The sequence below is a fragment of the Varroa destructor genome, unplaced genomic scaffold (assembly GCF_002443255.2).
Source record: "Varroa destructor unplaced genomic scaffold, Vdes_3.0 BEIS01000004.1, whole genome shotgun sequence".
NCBI classification, from domain to species: domain Eukaryota; kingdom Metazoa; phylum Arthropoda; class Arachnida; order Mesostigmata; family Varroidae; genus Varroa; species Varroa destructor.
In genome coordinates this window covers 41859381-41873798 of record NW_019211457.1, presented here as the reverse complement: position 1 = coordinate 41873798, position 14418 = coordinate 41859381, and the positions used below count along the sequence as shown (strand labels likewise).

Sequence of the window (14418 nt, the reverse complement as noted above, 5' to 3'; positions counted from 1 at the left end):
ACGATTGCGATGTTGGGCGGGGCTTTTCGGGTGTGACTCAATAGTGCGAGGACGAAACACAATTGGTTCTCCTTAGGGCACACGGAGCAAGGGCGTTACAACTTCTCCAAGAGATATTGGAACTGGGGAAGATGATGAGGGTAGGGGTGTGATCCAGGCTCTCAATTTTAGCAAAATTTGCTGGTTGCGGTAGCACCGCCGACGGTAAGTTGTCGCTGGATAAAAATAGCAGCTTAGATACCGATAGTATCCAAAATAGAAGCGCTTAGAGCGCCGGCGGCGTAATGATAAGGTGAACACGATGGATATCCACGGACCATTCGAATCTACATTTCATTCTTTTGGTTCTTTTTGTGTAAAGCATCCATGTCTACTACAAGCTTATCGGCAAGGCGTATAATTGCGCCACTTAAGTAGAACACTGTTTCGCCTACAAACGATGCAGCCGATTGGGGTATAGGAGTTAATTTAAGGGTGGCTTCGTACGAATAGAAATATGTCGCTCAAGTAAACGATAACGACCTTATTGGTCAGGTTGGAAATCGTGATCGTAATGGAAATATTCGTTACAAGTTTGGCCTGGTTCGGACTTGGTCTAAGGAGACCCCTAAGGAGCTTCTACATTCGTGATACGTTGTACGATGTGAATTTTTAAATAGAAACGAGTTACAATTACTTTGTCTTTAAACTTTTCAATACAATGCCTGTGCTATATACACTATACGATGTTTGCATAGTCGTTGCATCCGTTCGGCTCCGTCGGAGGAAATCCTGGGCCACGTCGGTGTACAGCCTCTTCGCGGATTTAATGTGTCATTAAAATTTAACGACCATGAGGAGCACAAAGGCAGGATCACAGACTTAATCCTTCCCTGTTTTTCTTTTAGTGCGAATCATGATAGTTACGCCAACAACAACGAACAGAAGTAAAGTCGAGCAGCTAACTGTCTTAACACAGAATTAATATACAGTGTGTTAGGAAAGCTACCAACTGTACGACGTTTATGGATAGAGTTTTTCTAAAGCTACAATGTCAAATGCCCAAAGAGAATTGTAATTCCATAGCGCTGCGAAACATTTATAGCGTATATCTGCTTCCCAGACGTCTTACCCAGCATCTCAATAAGGGATCACGTAACGTTCTCAAGCACCGAAGGCTGCTATGACTTTTTAAACACACCGTAGCGAACGATCTGCATTTGCTACACGCTACAAGCCTGGTACAATCAAAATACTACTGCGCTGCAGATAGAGACCCGTTCGGAGAAAAGCAGAAAACGAGATTTTGCCTTTACTCAATCGTCCCTTCATGCGCGTTGCTTCCCTCTAGTACGGTACTAAGTAAGTAGTGGGTAAGGGTAAGGCTGTTAGCTGAGCCCGTTGAGTTTTGTGTGCGTTACGACGTATGTTTGTTTGTTTCTTTTTTGATTATCCGTCCCTGACGCTTCCGAGAATGTCAAGTCGAAGCCAACGAGATTGAACTGTGAAAACTTTCCCAGTCTTTTGTCTACAATCATCACTAAGCGAGCGACAAATTGTGAGCATGTCCCGATCAACCGTCAACCTAGACGAACTGATCGAGCTGCTGAATTAATTATTCAAAATAAAGATATTAGAGATACGAAGTCAGTTTTTATTTCTTTTGTTTTTACTTGTTTGTCACTGAGACCATGAAACTGCATTTGTTTTGCTATCAAACGTAAGTCTGCGATAAATGCCTTTAAATAGAGGACAAAAATATCTGAAAGTGGCTCCTCTAATTCACTGACGGCGGCCTAGTTGATCACTATGGAATACCAGAATTTTTCAATGCAGAGGTATATTTGACATCATAGGCGCAGAACTTCTTACCAGCACGAACCTGCACTGGCTGAGTTTCGTAGAATGATACGCTGAGTACTCTCCCGTTGAATGAAGTAATACCAAGAACTGAGCAGCACATTCCACTATTTTGTAACTAGAAAAAACATCTATAAATTAATGTACTCATTATCAACGATTCATCTTCAAAAGTGTTTTTACTACTCGAATTCGAACACTCTATGCTGAATTAATGAGCAATCATGGTGGCGAAGTCACCTTTTTGACGGTTCCGACGCTTCCACAGGGAGAAATAAGAAGGAAATGAGCAAGCGTTGTGAGAAAATACAATAATCCAGTTGATAAAACGATTTTGTTCTGCTGTAACTGTATCCACAAAAAAAGCAAAAGTTCAGCTGAATTGCTTTCAATGGTAGCAGATACGCATTGCACATACTTTTCAACGCATTTGCACAGATCTATTTACGCTACAGGTCGGTTCTTCTGTCCTAGGGGCCTATCATCGAAAACATTGCTTGTGAATGATATAAAAATAAACTAAACAAACGGCCTAGAATGGGTGATTTTGAGTTGCGGAGAGGTCGATAACTCAGGAACGATAAATACAATCTACTTGAGAGTTTTGAGATCTGACTTAGGACTGTTGTAATGTTATACTGTTATATATACTATATATGTTATAATGAAATACGCAATAGATTCAAGAATGTTTTCAACACGTATATCGTGCACATTTTTTGAGTATTATTTATTTCATTTAAGTAGATTTTCGCATCTACATATGCATCTACATACATAGACTAGGTACTTAGTCTAGACTAAAAAATTTAATGTTTAATGAAAATGTTTTTGGCTTTATTTTTGCTGAACTTTTTATAAATAGTTATAATAATGTTTAATATTATAATAAAATAGTAATAGTAAAAATAATTAATTTTTTAAGTTTATAATATTATACACAAAATGAAGCTGTTCTAAGCATAATTGTAAAGTACGTTTAATTTGCAAACGTAAATGTTTTTGTAAGCTCACTTCATCAACTTTCGATTAAATTCATAGAGTTATAAAGAGACGTCTCTATAATAGTTTCATACCGCACAATTCGACCTTCGACAAAAGACGTACAACGCTTTATAGATAATAGTAACAAAAATAGCATTTATTTATAAAAAAAACTTCTGCTTCGCATTCACTTTGTTTGCACACACGATTATCCTATCGTCAATATTACTTTTATATATATATATATTATATATATATATATATATATATGAAACTGCACGAACAAGGAACCCCCATGTCATCATTTTCATTTTGTACTCCTTAACCAACACTACTAGCCATTTAACACTTAGGAACATTATCCACAATCAACCACAATAGCTTTTTACTCTGAACTCTCTCTCCCTTTACTTTTTTTTTGCCCAGACAACCCTTTAAATTTTAAACTAAGTTCGCCTGTAAATAGAGTTTTGGTCAAAAAGGCTTTGGTGTCTGGGCTGCCTCTGCGAATTCGGTGGTTATTATTACGGTTATGGATGCACGCTTCTTCTCATATGCATAAGGATGTATCAGCCTGAGAATGCAGCATAAAGCAGTCCACAATGATTGCCAGTCGACGTATCGGGCTCTTCATCGTTTGAGTCTTGTTAGAACATCATTTGATTTTTCATAAGCGAAGGTAGCATTTTGCATCCAGTTTTGCATAATTGCAAAAAGTTCACATGTTTCTAGTATCTACATCTTCCTCCTTTGAAAGTGACGTGTTTCTATAGTATCGGCGTCATGGGGCAGCCTGATACAGAATGACGTCTTCACTTCTAAGCTCTAAAGAAACGCCTACTTTCTTGAAAGATGACTCCGTTTTGGTCTATAACAATTTCCGAGTCTGCAAATTCGAATAGTATATGCATGAAGAAACCTTAACCAACCGTACGTATGCTACATACGTGCGTATCATTATACAGATTCAGCCATAGAAACTTGCACCTAGTAACAACTGCTTCTCAACCGGCAGACGTTCTCTTCTTTACACAGAGCAACATGGGCAATTTTGAAATACTAACATCCAAATCAATTAGTACGAGTGTAAGTAAACAACATGTGATAACAGTAAATGACTCAATGATCCATATTAATTTTAATAATGAGTCCATTATTTGTCATATACTGAAACTGTAGATAGAGGAGAAAAACATCCGTGAATTACACTATCAGTGGTCAACGCAAAGCGCTCAAACAATAGGCTCATATTACTGTTAAAATCATTATTAGATGTACTTTTACGAATAACAAAAGTGCTACCGGTTTCCACGATTTGTCATTTACGATCGTCTGCTAATTTACAATTTATATCTTACTTCACATATATATTTTTTTGCTATGCACTACGAAGGGCAACTTTGTAAAAGCTATCCGCTTTCAAATAAAGAAATCGACTGTTCTGAGTTATTTAAAAGCTAGGTGGTATTAATTGTGGCCTAAGTTCTCTCTTCATAACGGAAGCGTTCCCACTGAAGCTTTGTGCATTTATGGCGCCGGACATGTTCACTCGATCGCTCGACGCTGCGACATATGTGAATCGTCTCCTACTCTCACTTTTCAAACGTTCTGTATCAGTTGAAGTGTACAAGAACGATTTCATCCTTTTGACTACTAGTCCTAAAATTCATTTAGCCAGTGGGAATGTTTTCTGTCCCTATTTATTGAAACGAGCAAAAATATCGCTTGTGAAGGTGGCGCACCCTCTCTAAAAGAAATGCCCTCTCTTTGTCCTTCACTTAAACATTTAGTAGTGGCTTGGCTTTCTGTGCTCAATATAGCTCATCATCCTGGTCCTCTTCAAATTTCTCCTCGTCAAAGAGGTCCTCGTCGGGCTCCGGAACCTGATGCCAGCAATATGAGGGGCATTCTTCTTTTTCGGCATATAGGAACGGACATTCCTGCCCATCGTACGAATAGATAGGGTCCGTGCATGGAACTGAAAGATACACCAGGTACGTCAGAATTAAACCGATTAGCTACATTTGATGAAACGGCCGTATGAAGAAGTGACAGTTTTTATTGGGATGATGTAACATATTTAGGACAAATTTCTTGCTTGAGAAATAAAAACTAGAGAAGTAGGCTTGCCTTTAAATATAATTTTAAACATTCGTTATTTGCTGTCTGCATATAACTATTAACGTCATGGCCTTTCTAGCGGCGCGTGTACTCATCAGACGTTGGGGAAGAGGACAGAAAACTACGATGGACAGATGTAATGTGTAGAAAGAGTACGTGTTTGATTGACAGTTCAGCGATGTATCTGGAGCTCGGATGCGCAACAGATGCGTTCGAGGTCAGTTCTTCTAATTCAAAACAAACTACAGGAACTTCGCTGCATCTGATAAATAGTTAGCAGGTAAGGTATATTCGTGTAAGGTACCATAAATCAATCATGAAAAAAGGTAATTCATCTTTCACTAAACCTATGCTCTCACACGGTACCGTTAACAAATAACAATCATGCTTGTTCGCGGCAATTAATTTTGTCTCGTATCATCTGAGTAGACTTGTTTCTAAACTGCGCCTCGTGTAAAACTGCCAAGTTCAGTTGTTATCGGGCTTTTTAAGGCAAATATATAGATATATACATGTCTAATGTCGATCTATTGTTGAATCCACTCGCAATGATGTCAGATTTGGCAGCAGAAGTCATTGCTGCATGAGACTATATATAGAGTTAGTGTAAAGACAAATTAATGTTTGTTACTGACCACAATAAGACACGAAGCAGCCCTTTCCACCCAGATACTCGGAGCAGTCATACCATAATTTATTTGTACAGGCACCTGTACAGGTGAGATTCTGCTCCAAAGAGCATCCTGAAAGTTCAAAAAGGACAAAAAGGGGATATCGATTTAGAAATATGATATTTACGCTATGCTTATGAGATTTTCTATGTGGGTTATTTTTGAACGTACAGTAAACAAATTATTATATTTACTATTTTTAAAAATATATTCGCAAACCCGATGAAAGAGTAACTGAATTTAAATACTTCCAGCGGTAACCATGAATATATATATATATATAAATAATGAATATTCTATAGCAAAAGTGAGTTGAAAGATCTATAAAACGTATCGCCTTTCGCCCCGAATCTTAAACTATTTGTACAATTTTAAGCAAAGTTTGCCATCCCCTTAGAGTACGTTATGTATTTTAAAATACTAAATGTGACTACCTAAATAGATATTTACGCGCAAAAAATCGAAATAATTGAACGGTAACTTCGGAAGACTGAGGTTCGCGTCGTTTTCCCATACAGGGTAACTTTATGGATAGGCTCCAACTGCATACGAGTTCACAGAGGTGACCTCTGAAGTTATTTTCAAGTGCGATAACTAATGTTGTCACCAGTTCTAATTAAGTTTAACAACAATGATATTGATCAGATATGTGAGAGTCAATTAAAAATTTTGCAGTTTGCCATTATGTGATCGATGTGGTGCTTATGTCGAATCAGCACATGATTATTAATTTAAGCTATTTTCCAGCAATGATGGATAGAATCAATAGTAAGTATTTACTCTCGCTACTTTCGCCTATCGTAAAAAACATATCGCTAGCCAAAGGTGTAACCTGCAAAGTATTTGCCCAACATGGTAAACATGTGCACAGATATTTGCTTCGAAAATATTTTTGCATAATGGTGGCAAGTTTAGGAAAACAATGTGAGATTCACACGAAAATGAGCAAAAACGTAGACATTTATATCGAAAGCAGCGGTTATAACGACCAATTAAATGATAATCGATTTCAGAAAAGCCTATTTTCAAAAATAAAGGAGGATCCGAAAATCCTTGAAAAATTTCAAATTTTTTTCTTCTCCTCATTATACATCGTTAATGTTGCATAGCAATAAGTCAACTATTATTCTTTAATAACCAATAAATATGACCAGTCTTAACTTACCAGTTCCTATTGTAGTCGTCTGTATCTCTTCCTGCCAACTGCCTAGCGCAATTGAAAGCCACAGGGAAACCACAAGGCAGACTGATAGAAGGATTAACAAGAGGGCGCGAAGCACCTCGCCGCGAACTCTCATAGCGGTTTCGGTCGCAGGAGAAGCGGTTCTATAGCTTCCGCAGGAGGAATGTCCCAGGCCAGCTGCACCTTCCCGACGCAGGACGCTGCCTCCGACACCATTGAGACGACGAGACGAGTCTAGATCTATTCTCCGAGGAGGACAGACAGCCTCACAAGTTGATGAATCGCGGACATCGCAACACCTCGTTCGAGCAGCAAACAAACCTTGGATTCTAGACTGTGGATTTTCACTCTCGTAATTAGATCAGTAATTTTTGCAACAATCTTAGTAGTAGCACACCGAGCACCTAGGCCGGGACGATCGCTATGTGCAGCCTGTTGAAGATCAAATGAAATTTATACACTCTCTTGGCGGGTATGATGAGCTCCGTAAGTCCTGATGACGCTGTTTTCCGACTTGAAGGAACAGCACTATACGAAGCTCCTCGAATACCACAACGAGCGACTAGTAGAGTCGGAAGCAAAACATTGCTAACATCACTCACAAAAAGCACTAAGCACACACATACACATTGGCTAGTACACTTAGTCTTAACTTCTGTAGTTTCTCGATGTCACCCTCTACAAGAACTGTTACTGCTCTATTCCATTTGGAATGTGTTTCAGCTGTTTCAAACCGTTGACCGTTGTGATGCGTAAAGCCGTCCCGACAATGCAGGCAAGCGAGGTTGTTAGACTGCTAGGCCGCCTCGCCAGCGGCTTACAGAAGCTGACGCACCACTCCCCTTCCTCCTCCAGGCAATAACAGTACAGCACAGGCCAACGCCGAGCAAGCAGTCGTTCCACGGGCAATTCTCTCCTTCTTTGCGCATGAAATTGATCGTTTCAGTAACCAGAGCTCGCTACGTTGTGTATATATTAGGAAAATTAAATAATTCGTTACGTCCTACTTCGCTGTATCATTAAAACACCCGAGGTACGGTGACTCGAGAAGGAAACTATACAATGCGAAGCCAGCTATGTGTTCGCACGTAATTAGTAAAAATCAGATATCTCGACTTGGGTAAATCAAAGGAAACCAAATGACCATAATTTTTGCACTTAACGTTTTTTGCTGTATTTCATTAGAGTTTTTAGCCATTCATTACATTGGGGTTTGCACGAAATTCTTGGTGATAATAACTAAGGTGGATAAGGTGTTTTTTTCTACTGAAAATGAAAGCTAAAATCGACCGATGGTAGCCAGCTGCATAAAAATCCGAAAAAAATGTCCAACATTTTATCAATACGCAGCCTGTGGGTCAGCCGGTATTGCCTTATTATAAGCAACTCATCCTTGGTAACGTAATAAGTATTATGTAAATACGTGGAAAACATAGGTTTTTAAAAGATAGCGTAGTACGTCGATCGGTGAGTCCCCTCTTGGGTACGTAACATCTAATCGAATCTCAAGGTTAGATTCGATACGGCCTCTGTCTAAAGAGTACTTAAATAGAACGTCCGCAGCAGCAACTCTTCCACAGTATTAAGTTAAGTATTTTAGCATACATTCATATCGTTGAAAAGCATTTGTCCTCTTACAACTGTTTATTTCTACAGTCTGGCTGCTAATAAAACGATCCCGTAAACCTAGGGTACTGAAGAAATGAAAATAGAAGCATCCGGTCGACATTCGGCGACAATTTGTGCGTAACGCGGGTACCACTGTCAAAATAAAAGGTATCGGCTTCTGTTGCCATGTAATTTAGTGTAATCAATTTCATCGGTTATCACGCCGAGACCATGGCTAGAACACGTACTTAGACATACTATGGGCAATGATCCTATACAAATTATGGCTTTGTCTCTTGGCGTGATTCGCATGTAACAAAACTACTCGGAACTCTCATCTAAGCATTTCATAAGAGTATGATTTGTCCACAATGACTTGCTCTATGGAAATGTGGGTGAAATACCGTTACAGCGCCGTAACTTTACAATTCGATGTCTATCTGTAAAGAGTCCACTATATTGCTGGTTTTGTAATGCCAACGACTGTCATCAATGAGCATCTTGCGTACAAAACGAACAAATGTGTAGAAAAAAAGCCGCATCAAAGCATCCCTTATGAACTCGAAAAGTTACGTTCCGCATAAAAGCACCACAATAAATGTATAGAGCAGCATCTTCTTGCTATAGATGTTCAATCGCTGGCAAACTAATTTGGCTGCCTAAACCATACGCATACAGTATAAAGTTACGTATAAATTCGCGGTGTATTTAAATAATAAATAATTGCGTTCGTACAGGGACAAAACAATATGGATTTCTTACTCGAATCAAGCAGCCATTGCACTAATTATCCTCAGAAATCAGACTGGAACCAAGCATATGTGCGTAAGTTAATTCAAAGCCATCACGCATCAACTTAGTACCGAAACATCAACCCATAAAATGAAATGGATATTTTTATTTATACGAGAAGAAAGTTATCAATTAAACACCGAGTTTTCGAGAGCAAAGTATTAAAATCGATTATGATTATCACGGGTGCCTGAAGTGACTTACAACTTCTAGTTCCAGAGACCCTTTTGACACTACGAAAGAAGCTGAGAGGTGAACGAGTTCGGCATCGCAGCCACGCAACCTTCAAATACGTGTCCCTCCATTTGTCCTTTCCAGGTTACCTTTGGAAGACCTTCGAATGGTAGAAGTGTGCCACAACTTCTTGCGCTTGACATGTTTAAAACTCTACTACGCGAGCCCTGCAATACGCACGCTTGGCTTCGTAGCCACGCATCGTCCACGCATGTTCCTCCGGTTGACACTGGTAGCATTTGTTCTTTCCTATAAGAAATCTTTCCCTTCCTCATAAGACTTCTAACGGCCTGATATCCCAAGTCGTGTCCATCACTTTTTATGCACCAGTTCATATCCTCTGTATCATTTGCTTCTGCACCTGTAATGGAGTTTAGCTTACTCTCTTGCTTTCACGTTTTTCGGCCTTATCCCACTTAAAGAAGACCGGTGTCAATAAATTTGTGGCTTGCCCACGAATTCCTCACTTTCCCGCCATTTCGTGCGCAAGTTCACATGCGCCGTATCCTTCCGCTAAAATCATTGATATACTTTTGGCTATCACTCCTGCTAGTAGAATTATTGCAAAAGATAAGGCGTAGTAAGACTAAAGTTTCTATTCTACCTCCTATTACAGACGAATCTCTTAAATCTTGCAAAATAGCTGGTACAACGTAGGTGTTACGCTGATGCTTCCTCCATTTTGTTCGGGAGTCCGAATGCACACAATTCCTTTCTCATTCGCGGACGTCGTCAAATATTGTGTAGGTGTAACTGAACGACGAGAAACGATAACACAACGGTCGGATGCAGTCGCTACAGCGTTACGGTCGCTGATACAAGCCAACATTTTCATAAACCAATTATCCATACTTATACATACATATTATGAAAACGGTACTTTATCGAAATAGTTGTTATTAAAGATCCCCTATTTACCATCACAGATAAATATTATTATTAAACAAATACTTATCCTGCTTTTATCTGCTTCGTGTTTTATTGACGACATTCTATTGAATGGCGGACACTGCAGGGACGGTTCGCTTTCAGTCTTCTCTTTTTGACTTACACCTTTTTGCTAGGAAACAAGGTGTTAGCTAATTGTAGGATATAGACTTTCGCTATCATGAAACCTTTGTAGTTTTTACAGCTCACAGATATGGCCGACTTTCGGGCAATTTTGAACACGCTTTTTGGCTTATCTTTCAGAGTTCCTTTTGTTTAGTTTGGTCTGAATTACCAACACTCGATATAACGGAAGTATCGCATCTCTCTCGACCAACACTTTCACAAGTACAATGTTTCACCTAAAAATGTCTCGGTAAAGAACCTTTGTCCTAGGTGCTCAAAGAAATGAAACGTGTTTAATTCTGTGAGGAGGCAGAGATGGCACGATTTAGTAATAGCACAGCCTACTGATTTTCGATTACCATCTAAATATAAAGTGCAGTGATATTTTTCGTCAGATCTAGCATCCACATTATATTGTTACCATGAAATGACAGCACAGCGTGTATCGGGTAGAAAAACGTCCAGTAATAATCACAGTATCTATCTGTCAAAATGAAGTATCCTAAGGAAGATAAGTAATACGTCTAGGTGTCATTCAACCGCTGAGTAGTTCAAGAGTGTCTAACCAGAATTTCTTAAACAATTTACAGTGTTTTGCTAATAATCACAAACGGACCGAGACTTACTTGCTAAAATAGTTTCCCCTTCTCTTTCATAATTTAAATGATTCCGTGTTACGCAATCATTTCAGAAACCCATGTCCATTGCAACTATACGCAAATGCTTTGTGGATCTTACACAATTCTACACTGACACTTAATAGACGAAAAGCACGAGCAACACTTACTATACACTTGAAACAAGTACTCCATACAAATAAGCTTCTCTCTTTCCCCACCTGGTGTATCATATTTAAATGCGGGAACGGAATTCAACAAACGTTTTGTTGTACAGCATTTCTCTCGAACTTACCATAGCTTTCATGCGATGTCTCTCAATTCGAGTTGCTGTTTAATTGTCATAGACCAACGTAGCATTACTAATAAACTCCACAGATTTACCAACGTATCGTATGCTATCACACAGATCAATGGTACTTCACGCGAAGCCAACGAAAAACAACCAACATCCCACAGTATCGAAAACATCAAATGGGTAACCAAGCGCACATTATTTCTAGCGCTTCGTAGACACACACTGTTTAACTTGATTCAATTTCTTCCTCGGAGACTTCTCACCGGGAAGTCAACTTGTTTTTTTTTTCTATCGTTACTGCTATTATGATAACGACCTCGGTACAATGACAATGGAGGCACAGAATCCTCAAATTGTTAATAAACAAAAAAACAACAACATTATTATATAGTACTACTTGTTCAAACTGTCCCAAACTGCTAAAGGCGCTCTTGCGCCTATTAAGCAGCTGCCGAGGATCAGTAAGCTATTTGATAACAAACAAAAAAAAGAAAGCTAAATTGGCTTGTGTTTCACGCATATGGCTGGATAGTTCCTGCCTGCCTCTTCACGTCAGTGGCGGTGCGGTTTGGGTGTTCGATTCCCGACCAGATGGGATATCCAACGACCGATGTGCGGGCGGGTGAGCGCATGCAGCTACGGCGCCAGGCAGCGCAGAACACGCAGACACCAGCTCTCATACACACGGCGCGAGCAATATGAGCGGTAGACGCAGAACAGGCTCTTCGCCAGGAAGGTAAAACGCCAGTAGGAGCTGCGATCTTGAACTGTACACAGTGGCGTTTGTTGATTCGCTGCTTCGTCGGTCGGGTAAATGAAATTAGCGCGGGACGTAACTTCGGTTTGATTCCCGAAAAACCCGTAAACAAACGTAGAAACAAAGAAATTTTGCTGGATACATTTGCTAATATGTTGAAATTATCCTTTTTATAATAATAATAATAAGGCTCAACAATAGCAGCAAATAGGAGGAAGAGACGAAACATCGTTTGTCTTACAGGTTAATTCTGCTTTTGCCCCGCACGAAACCAAATCAACGCTTTTGTCACCGAACGCTTAACAATGGGAAGGCTGAATAAGGTAAACATCCGCTGTCCCTAGGACGTGACAGCAAGAAAAGCGCATGTTCTTACACGATCTGACGGATAACGCGGAGGGCAAATTCTTTAGATTGTGGTAGGAATAAAGGATGGCGAAAGTTAATGTTTCCTCGAAAGTGGTAGTAAAGGACATCGCCTCTAACATAAAGGTCTGGACTACATGATCCGATGGTGAGGAGCTCAGTTAATACCTCACGCATGGCTCAGGGTACTTTTCAAAGCTATCTTCACGAAATTGGTAAGACTCTATTGGACATCTGTGTTTTCTACACTGCGACCCTGGAAGCTAGGGCACACCACACGCTGGCGATATATGCGGGGCGTTTATCAACACTAGAGAAAGTCGATTAAAGAAATGATACTGACCTTAGCAAGCGGCATGAAAGGTTTGTATCCTTCATTGTTCGATCACGAGGGTTTGATAGGTGCATGAGACTCTAATAAAGGACATCTTGAATAAAAGAGAACGGCTTGTGAGGTTACTACTGAGTAACATGTCAGACGATGCTTTGCTAGGGTTAGAGGATGCATAAGGGGCCATATTCCCGTGCAGGGAGGTATCTCATGTGGAAAAGTGGGTAACCTCACTAGGGTGACTTTGGCATGATGATCCGGTGGTACTAGCCAGCCTCTTTTATTAGCCTATAGCACTGGTGAATGAAGATCTGGACTGATTCAGAATGAACCTTAATAAGGGAACTGATAACAGTGAGTAATGGTCTAGAAGGGATTCAGTTTAAGCGATGGGGCTAAGCTTCACACTCGACTCACGTAAGATAGGTATTACGTTCCAGTGGAGCTGATCATGATTCAAATCCTGCATAGGAAATGAGGCATCCGCTCTCCAAATACTTAGCTATTAAAAAATCAAGTGAAGATTCACTAGCTTTGCTTAGGCCTAATGCAGGTTATGACATAACAATGGACGCACTTATAAAAAAGTTGCACGGTAGAGTTACATTATGCATATTATATTTAGTTATTGAATACACTGTATGTAATTTTTTATTTTAATAAGTGAAGCAGTTTCAATATTACCGCTGTTCTAGGGCCCATTATCGTAAGCCTACCCTTCTTTCTTTGACACGAACAGATTAATTAATTATAATTAAATTAAGATTTGATAGACATTCAATTGTCCCTTAAAAAGGTACAATTTATACAAAAATATCTTGTGTTTGTCGGTGTGACGCGCCTGCTTTGACAAAATCAGAAGCTTTCTCTATCAGTTTCTCCGTCCGGTGCTGAAAATAGATTAACGCTAATTATAGGCAATAATGCTATGTCTCCAAAAAACTTTTTTTTAAAATAAATGCTAAATATTACGTTGGCAGAGAGTCTTAGTCAGTTTTGCTAATCCTAATTTTTCGTTTGAGTGTTTTATACTGCTATTATGTTATTACTGTAGCTTTTGCTTTGCTCTACAAACTCTATGGTTTGAATCCCTCTCTGAATCATCTGTCATCTCTGATTTATAAGTATCTCTTTAACAGTTTAAGTAATTCGTCCCTTAATGTTTTCCATCTGGCTTACTGTGGTTCCTTGATTCTGTAAAAATTCTGTAAAAATAAATTTCATCTTCTTATCCAGCTTCTGTAGGGGCGTAGCAACGGTATCTGTTTTTTGTACAGCGGAATGTTGTATCCCTGTTTTTATTTTGTAGAGTTGTTTAGCCTACGTTCCTAAAACTTGTCTTATTAACTTAATTAAGGCGCGAGTGTTTTCCGTTACGGTGTCTCTATAACCCTCACGTCCGCACCCCCGCTCACACCTGTTTGTTAGGTTTCAGGTACGACGAAGATGTTCCGGCGCTATTTTAAGCATTACTGAGCTTCATAACTAAAAACGTGGCTGTCTGAGCTACCGCAACGATAGTACGCAAATAGCACAAGATGCATCAAATTCATTTTGACTAAAA

The 14418-nt window shown here is 39.5% G+C and overlaps 1 protein-coding gene and 1 long non-coding RNA gene across 2 annotated transcripts; one reads left to right on the top strand and one right to left on the bottom strand.

Moving 5' to 3' along the window:
* Window positions 1-2520: 2520 nt before the first annotated feature.
* Window positions 2521-11105, bottom strand: LOC111249451 (uncharacterized). Its single transcript, XM_086988330.1, has 3 exons — window positions 6781-11105; window positions 5580-5687; window positions 2521-4801 (listed from the first exon to the last, which is right to left on the bottom strand). The coding sequence occupies exons 1-3, from the start codon at window positions 6911-6913 to the stop codon at window positions 4635-4637; spliced, it is 408 nt and encodes a 135-aa protein (XP_086844456.1). The 5' UTR covers window positions 6914-11105; the 3' UTR covers window positions 2521-4634.
* Window positions 4683-8598, top strand: LOC147756217 (uncharacterized). The gene is made up of 2 exons (XR_015327283.1): window positions 4683-4817; window positions 5024-8598. It is a non-coding gene; the product is annotated as an uncharacterized LOC147756217 (long non-coding RNA).
* Window positions 11106-14418: the final 3313 nt, after the last annotated feature.

Excerpts from the sequence above, each read along its gene's own strand:
- LOC111249451 (XM_086988330.1), bottom strand. The coding sequence starts at position 6,913 with ATGAGAGTTCGCGGCGAGGTGCTTCGCGCCCTCTTGTTAATCCTTCTA. Across the intron at positions 5,688-6,780 it reads GACGACTACAATAGGAACTG|GATGCTCTTTGGAGCAGAAT; the intron begins GTAAGTTAAGAC and ends TTGAACTTTCAG. Across the intron at positions 4,802-5,579 it reads CTGCTTCGTGTCTTATTGTG|TTCCATGCACGGACCCTATC; the intron begins GTCAGTAACAAA and ends TGTATCTTTCAG.